Raw genomic sequence first — 15,782 nt, 5'->3', positions numbered from 1 at the left:
AGAGTCCTTTCTGATCCTTTTTTGCCCAGCCATACTGTGGTTACAGAAGATCCTGATCTTCCTAGAAAATATATATAAAGACTCTTGAAGAATTTCTACAGAGCCTAACACCACAGTACTGAGGTTTGATTTTCTGTTTATTTCTAGAAACAGTAAATCATGTGCCAATGGCCAGCACAAACAAAGATGACATCTCAAGTATTTCACTGATTGCTGAAGACTTGCCTGCAGGAAGAAGTTGCTATACATCTAGTTTATTCTGTGGTTTCACACTGAACTAGTACTTTCTCATAACCACCTCTGCGGACACAGTAAGTGTTCAGTAAAGGTGAGGTAACATTTTCCACTTTTGTAATTTTGAAAATGCAGTGTAAATCGACACCTTTGCTTTCTGCAGCCCTTTCCTGTGTAAACACATCCTCCCCAAGTTCCAGAATCAAAACTACTCCTAGCTTTAAATTTGGGTTTTGGATTACAAACCAGAGTAACTTGCAAAATCTGCCCTTCCTAAATCTACATGCTCCCATCTTTGATATAACGTCTTCATGAAAAAGCATGATGTCTTCAAAGCTTTTTCTATATTTGATATGTTCATAAATGATACATTGACAAAGATAGTATTTTTCTCAAGAGCAACATTATCCAAAAGCTCTCTAGACAAAATTTGAAAGAAATATGGGGTGAATTTTTTTTCTTGTTGCTCTGAAAAACGACAGTATCATGAACTTTGTAGCAGATTCTCTATTACTTCCTTTAAGAAATGGATTTTTGAATCCTACTTCTACACTGACACAGAGAGAACAAGATAAATGCGAGACCAGCTTTAGAAAAACAGGTTGAATTACTATCTACAATTTCAGGTATTAATATCCAAATTCACTGAGTTTGCAAAACCAAGCATAAAGAATAGACTTGCCCTCACAAGATATTTATTAACTACTGCTTCTGGTCTGGCTGGAAATACTTTAAAAAAAAAAATAATAATCAATCTGTTGCATTAAATTGCTTCCAGGCAGAGCTAGGAAGCCCAGTTATTTTTAAAGCTAAAACAACAGCAGACACATTTTCCTTATGTAGGTTTGGTTCAGATCCCGTTCAAGCTTGTAATTTTATCTACATAATACCACTTTCTCCTTTGTAAGGGATTCTGGTCTATCATGAAAGGAGTCATCATTAACCACCACTGTAACTACAATTTTTTAAATACTTTTTTAAGTTTAAGCTCATCCTTCAGCTACTGAGTTCCTAGGGTCCCACAAACGATTTTTATTTCCCATTCCCCAGAAAAGGAATTCCTTATGTAAACATAATTCTCTCTTGTTTCTCTGTCATAGACTCCTCCCCTTTTTTCTTTTCAACTTATGAAAAAAATGTTTCATGTCTCTTCTAAAGAAGCAGGATTTGTATTTGTCAACAGAGTTGTAAAATTTAAAAAGTGTAATTACAGCTAGATGCTACAAGACCCTTGTTATTTTCAACTTAGAATATTCATATAGCACACTGAAAGCCCCATAGACCTTTAGAACCTTCACAGAACTCTCCTTTTGTCCATTTCATTGTTTATTGTACCAAAAAATCTCCGTTGTATTATTACCACATTTAATTTCAAAAGATCATCCATTCTTACCTAGTACAATGCAATACAAAACACGATGGAATCCTAAAATTCAGCTTAAGCAACAACTGTTCAAACACAAAGAGAAATGACAAATACTGTATGTGGTGAGAATAACCACCACCTGACAACTAATTAAACACTTGTTTGCAGGCTAGACTTTCAAGGCAAGTGAGATTTTTCTTCATTAAACGGCACAGGTTCAGCTCAGCTCTGCAGAATCCAAATCTTAGACAGCCATCAGTTACAACTGTATTGTGGAAGTGTCTCTAAAATTTCTAGCCCACACAATTAAGTTATGTTGTTTCTGCATATCACGTTTACTATCTCCAGGAGTATAGTCCCACAGCAATTTAAACCACTTTGTGCTGGGGCTGCCATGTCCTCTCCCTCCCAGCCTTCCAGCCACCCAGTCTGGCCCCTTCCCTGTGCCAGCACCGGTGGTCCTGGGGACAGGAGGTAAGCCAGTTCAGGCAGCCTGGCCAGCAATGGGTTGGATTTTGCAGGGTTAATTTTAGTCCCGTCAGCTCTCTGATATGCAGTTTGGGTAGTTTTGCATTACTTGACAGTTACATCTCAGGGTAAGGACACCTCAATTTATGAACAAAAACGCTTCTCTAACACATTGGCAAAATGTGAAAAGCAATGCACACGTAGAATCAGAAACAAATTGTTGCTCCCTGAAATAACAGAGTATACGATATTATATTTGGGTTATCTATTTAAAATCCGTTGGCATAATCTTCATTTGCCTTTTTATGCTTTTGTTTTTTCAAGAAGAGATAAAAGTTTACTATATGCAGAAGCATTGCTGCCATGTCATTAACTTTAGTGTTGTTGGGTTTTTTCTATAGCACAATTCTGCCATGTCATTTTTCTAAACTAGAAACAAGCACAGTAAAACCATTTGTTAACTTATCTCCCAGAACACACACTCTCATTTTAACACCATAAAATCTCAGCATTCTCTTTACATTGTATAACTTCTTGCTAGAACTTCACTCTCATCAAATATGCAGAAAATTTTATAGTTCACTAGGCCTTCTGCAATTTTCAAGCAGTTTTGTTTGTTATTGGTTCATACAAGAGATTCACAGAACCTATTTTAAAGTGACTCAGCTGCTATAGTCCTGGGCTGTCAAGTAATACCATTCTTCCCCCCAACCCCCGTTCCCTCATTTTCTCATCTTGATCTATTCAGAAAAACTTTTGATACACTCATAAGAGTAATGTACCAGGCAAGAGTGACGAATGAATGTTTCTAGAACTGTCTTTGGCTTTTTCCCTTCAGAGATGCCTTTTCTTCCAGTATGAGACCTTTACACTGTATCCAAAAGAACAAACCAGTGAGGTCCCACACCACCTTCATCTGATCTAAGGTGGCACTGCTGTGACACAGACCTCCTGTCCCTCAGTGTGCAGCCCCTTCTGCCAGCACTAGTGATCACACAGACAACTAGTTTTATCATAGCACCCTCACATGGGTTTACTGTACCAGTATTTTATTTATTTATATAACTGTACCCTACTGGAAACGCAGGAATTGACCAGGGTTAGTCAAGGATATATTAAAAGGTATTAAACAGCTTGCAATATGAGACAAAGGTTAGTAGTATGAGATCTATTTATTCTGATGGAGCCAGGGAGGAAAGACAGCTCCTCTGCTTGTGCAGAAGCCTGCTGGTCTCATTAGTTTGCGTTGTTCTGTGATTCCTCTTTTAGACTCACGTACTATTAAATAATTTTTGTTTACAGTTCATATGATATAGAAGAGAGTGTTTCTGACTAGTAGCAGTAACAATTACTGTTTACAACCACAGTTTATATACTTTTATTTTTTCCTAAAGAAACAGGGACAAAATTCTTCCTGTATTTTGCTGCATGTTATCTGTCCTCTAACTACTCTATAGTTGAATACGTGACTGCCTTATTACTTTGGTAAGAAATCAGTCCACTGATAAGTTTGATTTATGGTTCAACTAGACAGTTGTGTATGGTTTTTTGAAAAGTATTACTTCACGACTTTAGGAGAACTGCAACAGAATTTATCCTCTCTTATTACAACCTGTCAAGTAATTCTACTTACTTGCACATACCATGAAAAAAATAATATGAAGGCATTAGACTACCAAAAGCAAAGGAAATAATTTATAGAAGCCACTTCATCTCAAAATAATACTTACCAGATGAACTGTTAAATGAACAGCCTAGAGGAGTGTTGATGAGGACAAGGGTCAATAAATGGAGTTACGGAATTAAATGTTTATGCTGTTCATATAAAACAAGTGTCCAAACAGTGCAACTAGAAGACAGGAATCAAAGTTCAGTAGAGGTTTCATAGATATAACAATATACACATGGGGATTTTTCATTCAAGAACGAGTATCAAATGTGTATTTGTTGTTTCTCTTTCCAAGTTCACATCACCTGAAGTGGAAGTATCAAATCTAAAAGGTATTTAGAGCATGTCTCCCATTTGAAATCGATGAGAAGTTCAGTGACAAAATACCTGTGGGGACCCAATCCAATTTCCTGATGGGACTACTCACGCTTTAAAACTAGACACTGGCCAAACTGGGGCCTGGAACAGTTTCCACTTTGCTGCTCCTTCAAGCAGTACCCTCATAAAACATCTTGCTGTTGCTCCACCAGAATCTATACAGTGGAAAAAGAAAACATCTTGTATCTTTATATCATACTACTTCTCTGTTGCCCTCTGCCCACATAGTCCTTCACTTCTGCAGAATCCTTTTTTCCCTTTCCAGCAATGTCAGGTTGCTGAAACTGCACCTTCATAACCACACAACCTTTAGGGGATGTCATTCAGCTCTGCTCTGGACTCAGAGGAAACAGGTACATAATACTATGCTCATTCTTCAAATACCTTCTACTGAAAAAGTAATATAGTGATATCCTTCCTCTTCCATCAGCTATTGTAGGCCACACTTCATCATCACAGACGAACACGTGCTGGATGTTTATAAAGCAAAACCAGAAAGCATCAATATAAACAAAGACTAATTCAATCAGCAGGCAGCAGTATAGCCCCTTTGTTTTGTGAAGCAGTGCACGCTGTCAGTACAACACTTGTGCACAACCACTCATGCAGATACACACAAGCTAATTTTAAACCAGCTTAGAAGCCTGGAACTGTCTATAGCATACTCATACTGCTTCATCAACAGGCTTTGCAAACTGCTCAACGCCAGTGCTACCACACACTGTGAGCTAGATAAGCCTAAGGTAGGTGTAATACATCTACTTACCACCACCATAATAGTGTACCATTAGTGGTACACTGTGATTTCTTGTTTTCACGGAAATTACCAGGCAGATTTGTTTGTGTTCTTAAATGAAACCTTTTGTCCACTGCCAGTTAAAAGGCAAACTCATACTCTATAGCTAAGGGATCACCCTGACTTTCTCAAAAGTGTCTTTTACTGCCACCAGAAAAATCACATACAGCCGTTCTCAGTTTCAATAAAAATCACCAGCCAACACCACTTGGAAAAGATAGTGGAAGTCTTTTCCCAGACTAGCTGAGGAGGACAAACAGATGTAAAGAGAAAAATGTTGGTCGTCAGTCAAGTCTGTGAAGAACATCCGAAAAACTAACAGGATGTCTGCAGATGAACACTGGTGCATGGCAAAAGCTTGGGAAAAGTAAATGCAAAAAGCTAGTAAGGGACATTTCGAATTACTTACACGTTTAGGCAAAACCAAGAGGAAAGACAATCACTTAATTTGTTGGTTGTCCCACTAGCAATGCTGCAGCAGTCTGCACTATGAGCAACAATTAAAAGCAGGATTAACAAACAACGCATCTTCTTTCAGTGCTGCAAAATCCTGTCGTTCCTTTTCTTTGAAGCTTTAACTACTTTATAGTCACTGGATTAGAAGACTTGAGGACATGCATACTTTCCAGACATGCTGAGCCTAATGACAACTTCCTTTTCAAAGCAACAGCCTCACAATGAATAAACAAACTTAAATAGCAAGCCATCCTTTGCACAGAGAACATTGTGACAGATGCTGTAAATTAGATGATGGAATACTCTAAGCAGCATTTCTTCCCTCTGAGCAACCACACAACGCAACACAGAACATCTAAGGAAAGATTTATGTATAAAAACCAAAGGAAGTTTGCTTTATGTTTTTACTCTGACTGCAATGTTCAAAATAACACAAAGAGGGTTTTTAAAATAAATTATCTGAATCAAAGGTATGATTAAAAACTTCAGACGCTGACTGCTTCTAGCTGACATTTTTATTAACTATAACACGTGAATTTAAGATTCTGAAGATAAGCCACAAAGAGGCCTCTTCAAGTCTTCTACACGGAAGATTCTTGTAGGTATCAAATAAGCAATAGTATTCATTGCCTTTCTTTCCTTTTACATTTAATTCTCTTTGACTAGCTCATTTCTTTGACTAGTGGCCTAAGACTGTCATTTTTCTAATTAGTGGTCAAATATATTTCCATGCCAATGACAGTTCTAAAAGCTTATTCACACCTTACACAAAGTGCAGTGAGTTTAGAAAAAAGATCAGCTTTCCTGCAAACAACTGGAAGCTCACTAAATAGGATTAATTTGCCTCATCTGTCAGCTGGTCCTTTTCTTCCTGCAACTTGCATTTCTATGCTGTTTACAGCAGAAAAGAGATAAAGGAGAAAATCGCAATTCCAATACAAATGCTTAACATAATCAAGAAACTCAAGGGGAAAAAAACAAACCCAACGGTAACCCTTGACCCAAGGATAAACTTCACCACTAAACTACTTAACGATTCAATTAATGCTGGCAAAGGTTTGACCTAAAAATATTTAATGTAATCAATGTCATTTATTAAATGCTATGTGAAGACTTCTTGTATTCAAAGCTGTATCGACTTTTACCAGGTGACTTATGTACAATTTCCAGAGCTGAATCTCATTTATTATAGTCAGGAGGGAGCTATAGCTAAATCTCAAGCAACTTTATAGATTCAAGCATTTTACAACTTTTTGTACTTAGGCATTTAAAGGCATTCAGAAATAATCCATACTTGCATTCATTTCTCCACTAACATTGTACTCTAAGAAATCAGGGGGGGTTCTTTATAAAACTCAGTAGAAGTTTACAAACTTCAGGGCCTGCAAAATCATAGCACAGAATTACCATTATGTATGTTTTCATCTCCAGACATTCTGTTGACAGAATTCTAATATTTTTTTTTAGACACAATGCTCTGCATACTTTGCAAATCATGTGAATATTAACTTCAGTTTGATTAAACGTTTTTTGGTTTTTTTGTACTTAATGTTAAGAGGCCAAAAGCCTGTAAGCCAAGTAAGTACATTGTGCAAACGACCATCCCAGTTTCTGTTGTCTCTTACTTGGTCATATTGTAAAGTGAACACTGAAAAGGCTGAAAGGACATTTTGAAAAATAAACCTTTAAATAAAACATAGATTAACAATGGCTGTTTACCACTACACAAATCTAATTAAACAGAAGAATACCGCTTAACAATGGAAGTACACAAGTATTTATTGCTGTGATTATGGGCTCTCAACCACCGTGCTGCACATTCAGTGAAGAAAATGGAGTCCCCAATCCGTGCCTACCGAGGTATAGCGCAACCACGCTGTCCACAGGTGGTCGCAATGATTATCACAAGCACGTTTACGGGGTAGCTATATATATATATATATATATATACACACACACCCAAATCCGCTTTTAACGCCAGTTTGTGGTTTTATTACTGCCTCCGCGAAGGCTGAAACACTCACCCCATCAGAAGCGTCCCCTGACGACCTGGGCAGGCAGCGCGCAGCCCCCCGGCCCGCAGCCCCCCCGGCCCGCAGCCCCCCCGGCCCGCAGCCCCCCCGGCCCGCAGCCCCGGCCCCGGCGGCAAAGCCCGCACCCCCGGGGGCGGCGGGCAGGCTCTGAGACGGCAGAAAGGGGCTAGCAGTGGCAGAAGCATAAGCCTCGGTGTTCACGGGCTGCAGGGGGCCAAGGGGAGGAAGGAAAGCGACTCCCGGGACACCGTGCGCACCTCCCTCCCGCTGCGTCCGAAAGACAGATCCAGCTGCTCGGGGAAAAGGGAGGGAAGTGGGGACAGGGACAGAAAGCCGGGCATCTCCTTCCACGTCTCGCAAACGACGACCGTCATCCTCCCTCCGGCCCCGAGAGGAGGCGCTGCCTTCGACCGAGGCCCCCCAGCCTCCCCCCAGCCTCCCCCCGGCCGGCCGGGAGATCCCCCGGGGGCAGGGCGGCGGGGCAGGCGCTTCAAAAGGGAGCGATAAAGGCACTAGGAAAAATAAACGCGACGGGAACTGACCCCAGATCCGCGGGCTGTAACACACGCTCGCCTCCTGCTCTCCCCCCGTAAACGCCCCAGACCTCCAGCTTTCTGCTGACCCACTCCCTTCACGGTAATGTAACAAATGGCAAGACCTCGGACCCCGGAGCTGAATAACAGGAAATATAGGCATCTGTCACCTCCCGGGGAGAGGTAAACGGATTAGCGAAAGCAACAAAGGGAAGAAAAGCCCTTTCAAACGTGCAATTGATTAACAAGTCCCCTCTTATCTGCAGTATCACTGTTTTTCCTTAAAGACATCATCGGTCTCCTCCTGCACTTCGGTGCAATTAAGCCACAGCCAGGAAAGGCGGAGGAGGGAGAAGCTGCCCGCCCGGAGCGCTCCCGCACTGCCCGGCGGAGACAGCACGGGAAGGGTTACAAACCTGGCATGAAAATGCTGCCGCCTGTCACCTCCTCCCTCAGTCCCTGGGCAAACTGCCCCGGGAAGGAGTTTGCGAGCAAGGTTTATCGGCTGCAGAGGGTGAGAGAGCAATTTTCCAGAGAACGGTTTCAAAAAAGATCAAAGACCTGAATCCGGCAGCTCCTATCTCGCCGTTGGGTTTCACATCCCACATCACCTCCCTCCCCTTTTCTCCTCTGAGAGCACCGCGTCTTAGGCGTGCGCGGGAGGGCAGAAAGGAAAAAAGGAATAAAACGTTTGTGCGGCTTCTTTTACGGGAACTCTAACTCTTACACCATCGCGTCTCTCCAACGCCACACGCTTCCCAAAGTCCCTGTAAATCACGGCGCTCGCCTCGGAGATGCCGGACAAACTGGCAAATGCTCAGCAGACGCGCTGGCTACCACGGCACGAGGTCAGATGTTAGTAAGGGCAGTTTATTCAGCCCCAAAAACAATCGCGGCGCTCGCTGAACCGAGTCCTAGCGTTTGCTGAGCCCAAAGGCTGACCTCCTCACTCCCCGAGGGTCGGCCAGGTACACAGGGGAAACAGGACCCTCTAAAGCACAGAAACACACAGAAAGAGACCCCGCCGAGCCTCCATCAGCTGCAAACACGGCGGCTGCCCTCTCGCCCACTCGGCTGTAATTCCCCCCCCCCGCTCCTGGTTCCCGCTGAGATTCTGGCAACACTCAACCGCCCAAATAATAACACATTATTATAACCACTCCGAGGGGAGGGTTGGAGGGCGGGCGCAGCGAGGGAGGAGGCTCCACACTTTGCTATCCACCCTCGGCAACAACAAAACCCGAACTTTTCCTTTGTTTTCCCCCAGTCTTTCTTACCCCCGCCCCCCAGTCGCCACCGACCAGCCTCGGTGCGCTGGAAGCGGTCGAGGAGAGGCACGAAGCGCCCGCCGCCCGAGCGGGGCAGCGGCGCCGGGATGCGCTAGAGAAAAAGTTTTAGCGAACCGTCCTCAGCGCAGCCACCGCTGCCCTCGCCTCCTGCCAACACCCGTCCCCTTAGAAGAAATCGCAACATCAGGTTTGCATTTAGAAAGAAGAAGCAGAAGAAAAAAAAAATAAAGAAAGAAAGAGAGGAAGAAAGACAGCCAGAGTAACCATCATCAGCCACCCCTTGGGGATGCTGGCGGCTCCGCCGGTCCCAAATAGATACGCGCAACTCCCCCCGAAACAGAGCCCGCTCTCCCTGCCCGCCCCGTCCCGCACAGCCCGCCCCGCCGGGCAGCGCACCCGCCCCGCGGGGCCCGCTCCTTACCTGCCGCGCGGAGGCGGAGGAGCGCGGCGGCCGCCAGCAGGGCCAGAAGGCGGCCCGCCGCCCCCCGCCGCCCCGCCGCCCCGGGGACCATGCTGCCCGCCCGGTAACAGCGCCTGCGGGCGGAGCGGGCTCCGCTGTCGGTGCCGCTGCGGGGGTGGGGGGGGAGCTCGGCGCCGCCGCGAAGTTCTCTTCGGCACCGCCGCTCCAGCCCTGCGCTCTCGCTAACGGACTGTCCCCGACTGGGGGCGGAGGAAGCCGCGCTCCTTTCCCCTCCTCCTCCCTCTCCTCCTCCTTCCCCAGCATCCCAACGTCACCCGGGAGAAGCCCGACGGAGGGGAGGGGAGGGGAGAGGCGCCGAGGGGCGGACAGGATGGGGACAGTCCCTGCGCTCCGGCACCCTCTGCCGGGGGCCGCGCCCCCGCCTTTCCCTCCGCGCGGGGGTGGGGGCGCCGCGGTGGGACCCCCAGGGTGGCAGGGCTTCCTCAGAAAAGCCTCCAACAAAACACAAATGAGCGGGCGGGGGCCACGTGGACCAAGCCCACCACCGCCTCTGGCCTTTGCCTCCCTCCCCGCTGCTGAACTGACGCCTTTCTGAACCCACGAGCACAAAGTGACCCGAAACAGTTACTCCTGCCCCCAGACGCCCCGCAGCAGCGCCCCGCAAGGCAGGGACAAGCACGGCTGGGATCTTGCTCCGTGCGCCCTACCCCTGCTCCCCTGCTAGCGCGGCAGAAGTAAATTCTGCTTTCTGTCTCCCAACAGGCGGAAAATGCTGCTGCTCCCTGTAAAGTTCTAAAACATTTCAAAGTTATTTACACCAGAAGTACGAGCACTCTGAACACAATTTAAACATACTTTTCAAAATCCTTATTTTATTTTTTTTTTTTGCAGTTCAAAGAAATCGGTACTTTCAGGTAATGCAGACCTGCGAGCAGGCATCTGTTAATTATGTCATAAACTCCAAGAACACAGTAAGACCTGAATATTTGCCATATTTTAAGCTTAATTTTAACAACAAATTTAATCAGATGTGTCTCTATAAATGTAACATGCCTATTGTTTTAGCCTTTATTTTCTAAAGATTTGATGGGGAGTAGTGCTGAATACATACAAATCCCTTTAAGTTCTTCCCCAAATCAAGCTCTAAACTCACAATTGTTTCAGTGAAATTAATTTCCCACTAAATTTACTTCTCATTGCAAACAAAGGCAAACATTACAACATGTTCTTTCTTCCTGCTTTTGCACCCTGTTTCTTTCCTCTCAGGTCTCCAGCTCCATCTTGAAAAATCTTCTGGCACTTAAGGATGACATAGGGACGTCCCAATCCCTCTTTGGCAGGAATGTAGGACTGACTGAATTCAGTCCTTTACATCACAACAACACATTTTATAATCACTTTCATAAACATATGAAACCTAATGAAAATGCAGCGAGGATGTTTTTTAAAAGCTTCACTCTTTAGATTAAAGGCTGCTCCAGACCTTGCCTTTTTGGTGGTTAGAAACCTACTACTAATTTTTAGCTGATATGTATTCATGACCAGTTTATACTCCTTATCTCTTGTGCCACGATTATGCTTCCACATAAATAGCTTCCCACTTCTCTTCTCTGTGGTATAAAATGGCCAGAATCACATCTCAACCTTCATTGTGTTACACTAAAAAAAGACTGAATTTTTAAATTTCCTCTGACATTATCAGTTCTGCATTCCCTGATCACCCTAATCCTTTTTCCTGCTGCCCCGTCTACCCTCCCCCCACCTGTGTATTTGGAAGTCTTACTCAACCTTTCTGAAGGTGGGTGGGTCAAGCTGGGCAATAGTATTGGAGATGCTTTCTCTACCAGAGCAATGCTAATTTCCTTTCTGTGCTGAAAAGACTGATACATCCTGATGATTACAGCACTATTCCACTTAAAGAAATTCTGTGATGTGTTAGAAGACCCTATATCCTCTCTTTCCTTATAATTTCCAGTGTATATCTAACAGGAAAGAACTGGATCAAAATTCTATGTGCCTCGCAAATCCTCACGCCCCCATGCTTTTTTTTATCTCAAGTCATTAAGACCAGTTCTTTCTGTAAGGTATTCTGCACCATCTTTTATCAAGAATGTCTCTTGGCTTTGCATCTGCAAAAACTTTTGATTGCACATTTTTAATGTGCCCTAAAGCTTTCGTGAAGACATTAGATCTATATTAAATATTAGAGATCAATAGTGAAGAACATCCCTCCACCTAATGGTTTGCAATTCAAGTTTTCTTACATTCCTCTCAGCTCATCACCCACCTTACACTTTTACCAAGGAAGCCCTATGAACTCCATCTTAACCCATAACTTCCCATATGGAGGTATATAAAATGTTGTCCAGATGAATGAATTGTTATAGGATCATAGAGGGGTTTGGGTTGGAAGGGACCTTAAAGATCATCTAGTTCCAATCCCCCTGCCATGCCTAGGGACATCTTCCACCAGACCAGGGTGCTCAAAGCCCCATCCAGCCTGACCTTCAACACTTCCAGGGACGGAGCATCCACAACTTCCCTGGGCAACCTGATCCAGATCTAGTATGTCCTTTGTTTTGAAAAATCACTGAAAGGAAGCTGTTAAGGTTCCCTGACACAATACTTCTTCAGTAAATATGTTAACTTCCATGATGATGTGTTTTCTCCCAAATCCTGTCCCAGAGCTTTGTAGCTTCCTGAGGTCAAACTAAAAGATCTGTAGGTACTGGGTGACTTTTTCCTCATTCTTCAGAAAGACCATCTACAAGAGTTGAACAAAGCCTTGATCTCTGGGGAAAAGGGTAAGAAGGTGTAGCCATATAATGTGATACAGGAAGCATATGCAGCACACAACCTGCGAGTAACAAAAAGGCTATATACTCTTCTGCTCCTTTCCAAAATAAAGCTGCTACTTGTCACTGGCTAGAAGAGTGAGCTTGTTACTTCCCAGTTACATGATACTGCACCTCCTTCAGTAGATTACATGGGAGGGGTGGGGAAAGGAAAGAAAAGGGGGGGGAAGTAACTAGGCCTGCAGTTGAATGTATTCTTTGTCCTTTCCCCCATTTTTACTTTCATTCCCCAGTCTAGGCAGTATCTGCTGTTTAGTTGTGATAAGCACATTTTTTGTTACAGGTTGGGATTATCGTTCTATTGCAGGGAACAAATGAACTCACTCAGTGACAAGAAGTGTGCCCAAGAAACTAAAGCAGAGAAAGTGCTGTGACTTTCTAATCAATAAAACTTTTTTGTAAACCTGTAGCAATTACCTGCCTAAAACCTTACAAACTCTATGTTCCTCTGGAGCTTATGATTGTTCAGTTGAGTTTCTTACCTTCCAAATATAACATGGGATAAAACTGCTTGCATAAATTAGTCTACATTTTGCATAATCCTACCAAGAAATAATAATTTGGGGTTTTTTTTCTCTGATGCTTTCAAAAAAATCTCACAAAATAACTAGGATATGGATCCAAACAATTTTTGCATTTGGGAATAAATAAGCATTTGATAGAAATTTCAGTTGTGAATTCTTTTTCTGACTTAGCAAGGGAAACTGGTTACATTATGAAGGCTAGATGACTAGACCAAGTTAGCTACTGAGAATTTAAGTCACCTTCATAGCCGCAAGTGATTTTGTCAGTGACCACAAAAACGGCCATTTCATATTTCAGGGAGAATCACTTGGCAGGACTGAGGTGAAGTCACTGCAGTGAAGAAACCTCAGTACAAATTCTTGCTCTGTATTGTAGAAAAAATACGTACAGCAGGCAAAGAAGCACGGACAACTGCACATTTCTTCTGAGTTAGTTCACCCTACTCATGTAAGTCATTAGAGTGCTCACTTGTGTTCTGCAGCATATGGTCCCAAACTGTTTTGTCACTGCTTGACAAAGCAAAAGCTGTGCATGTATTTGTTTGCATGGCCATATGGTATGTGCTTGATAGGAGTAGTTGAGAGCAGTGGGCAAAGCTGGAATTCAGCCTAAACTTGCTTGGAAATCCCTGTCAGAATTTGAATGGATTTGCTGTGTGTGTCTGCTTTCATAATAAATACAACAAAAGAAACATTAAAGAAAATGTAAGATTAGATGTGGTTCAAACTTCAAGGTCTCAGTGTTCCTATAATAATTCTACAAGCATAGGTAAGTTTTAATTGGTGCACTTTGTATTAAAAAAATTTATTCCGCATCTAATCTTTCTATTCCTTTAATGAAAGCAGTGCAGAAAATATTATTGTGGACGTTACCTACATGCTTCACATTTTCAGGATAAACTTTTGGGCTTTCTTCCACAATGGTAATGTACGCACAGAATTCTGCTATGGGCCAAAAGTGAGAAAAGGATGTAGGCGTCTAAAACAGGATCCAGACAGGCTTCAGACACCCAAGTCCAAATCTGTAACCTCAAAATGTACCTGTTTAATCCCGAACACCTCAATAGCTGTCTCCCATTTGGTGTAAACATTCCTTGCACACCCAGACATTTATACATTGCCAGAACTGCCCTGTCCATAGCAACCGAACATCCAGTTCCACTGAGGTCCAGAAACTTCCCCAGCACAATGCTTGAGGCTGTTGACAGCCCATGTCTGATTCTGACCACCCAAACAGTTTTAGCTGCTGTCTTCTGAAACTGCACAGCTTGAAGGAAACCATGGTGATGCATGCACTGGTCCAGCCCATACCAGCCTGTAGTACGAAGAGCTGGGCTCTTGACCCTTCTCAGCACCTAGGCCCTCAGGGAGTGCCTTGGCCACAAGACGCTATGCAGAAGAGTGGGACACTCCCTACCCCTCTTACTGAAGCTGTGCCATTGTATATAAACACATGGGAGAGTCTTGGGATGGAAGTGAGAAAGCACAAGAGGAGGCCCAGCTGTGTGTCTTGGGCACTGAACAAGGTATAGGGCATCTATGAGACTGGTCACCTTGAGAAACATTACAGTTAGCAAATCGCTGAATAAAACCAATTATAACTTTGGAGCAGCCACTCAAAGAATTGCATGTTCACAGTCTATCTGCACATTTCCAATCTTTTTATTTTTAATGCAACTTGTAACTATCAAAATAAAAAAAAAGTTAAAAACACTCATCAGACAACCTCTTCCTCTGCTGGAAGCAAGATAGTGTCAGTTTTTGATCCACACTTTTATACCATTATTTATCATGCTTTATACATGATATTGAGATACATGTGTGTATATTAAAATAGCTACAACAAATATTTTGAAGGAAGTATTTTACCTCAGGAAGGTAAAAGCCCATTTCTAAATGGGCTCAGGAGTCATCTCCCTTCTTGCTTTTCTTTCCAGCTCTGCACATACAAACATATCAAGCAGTATTGCCACAGAAGCTGGCCCACCACAGAACAAACAGATCTGGCAAGTATTCACATCATCTACACTCCTTCAAAAAGAAGAGCACCAAGGGTATTTCTCACGCCTAGAACAACAGGAAACAATAATCAAAGCTTTTCATGTATTTCTAAAGTTTGGATGCAGACAATGCTCAGAAAAAGAAAGCTGACACCAAGTTTTAAAACATACTCACCTGATGGCCTGAACAACAGGCAGCATCTTCAGACTGATGCCGTCTCAATCCTCTTAGTCATAAAAGATGAATCAGAATCTGAATAGAGAATGGGGTTTAGTTTTCCATTATAAAAATCAAACAAGAACATAAATATCTGAATTAATATAATTTAGAGCTCAACTAATCTTTGAAATTATTATGATTACACTGAAGAGTGAGGTTGGCATTTAGTCTCTCATATTCCAAAAAAACCCCCTAAGGTTCTTTTTTCATGGAATTTTCATTGTTGTTTGTCATTAGCTGTATTGAAATACTTAATATGAACTTATTTTAGTTGTTTATATCAGCCATCACCATGGCACTAGAATGCTACAGTTTTGTAAATAACATACAAACAATTAAAATTGTAACTATTTAACTTATGTCAATTGCAAAACAAGCTCTAGCTGTCAAGCTGGAACACCAACATTCACACATTTGATGGATTTCAAAGTTTCAAAAAAGGGTGTCTATGTGCCCTTAACACCCTAAGGTAGCTGCTGAGTTCATACAGAACTATAAATCCATTACTCAAGCTCTCGGTACTAGGATGCTATGTTAAGT

The 15,782-nt window shown here is 43.0% G+C and overlaps 1 protein-coding gene across 1 annotated transcript in view; it reads right to left on the bottom strand.

Annotated features, from left to right (window-relative positions):
* The window catches only part of ROR2 (receptor tyrosine kinase like orphan receptor 2), a 154,430-nt gene extending 144,545 nt beyond the window's left edge, over window positions 1-9,885 (bottom strand). Inside the window, exon 1 of the mRNA XM_055791283.1 lies at window positions 9,644-9,885. Coding sequence (XP_055647258.1) covers window positions 9,644-9,734 — 91 coding nt within the window. The 5' untranslated portion in view covers window positions 9,735-9,885. The remainder of the gene's footprint in view (window positions 1-9,643) is intronic.
* Window positions 9,886-15,782: the final 5,897 nt, after the last annotated feature.

This window comes from Falco peregrinus, chromosome Z (genome assembly GCF_023634155.1).
Source record: "Falco peregrinus isolate bFalPer1 chromosome Z, bFalPer1.pri, whole genome shotgun sequence".
Taxonomy (NCBI): domain Eukaryota; kingdom Metazoa; phylum Chordata; class Aves; order Falconiformes; family Falconidae; genus Falco; species Falco peregrinus.
The sequence above is the reverse complement of the archived record's forward strand: the minus strand, read 5'-3'. Positions and strand labels throughout refer to the sequence as shown.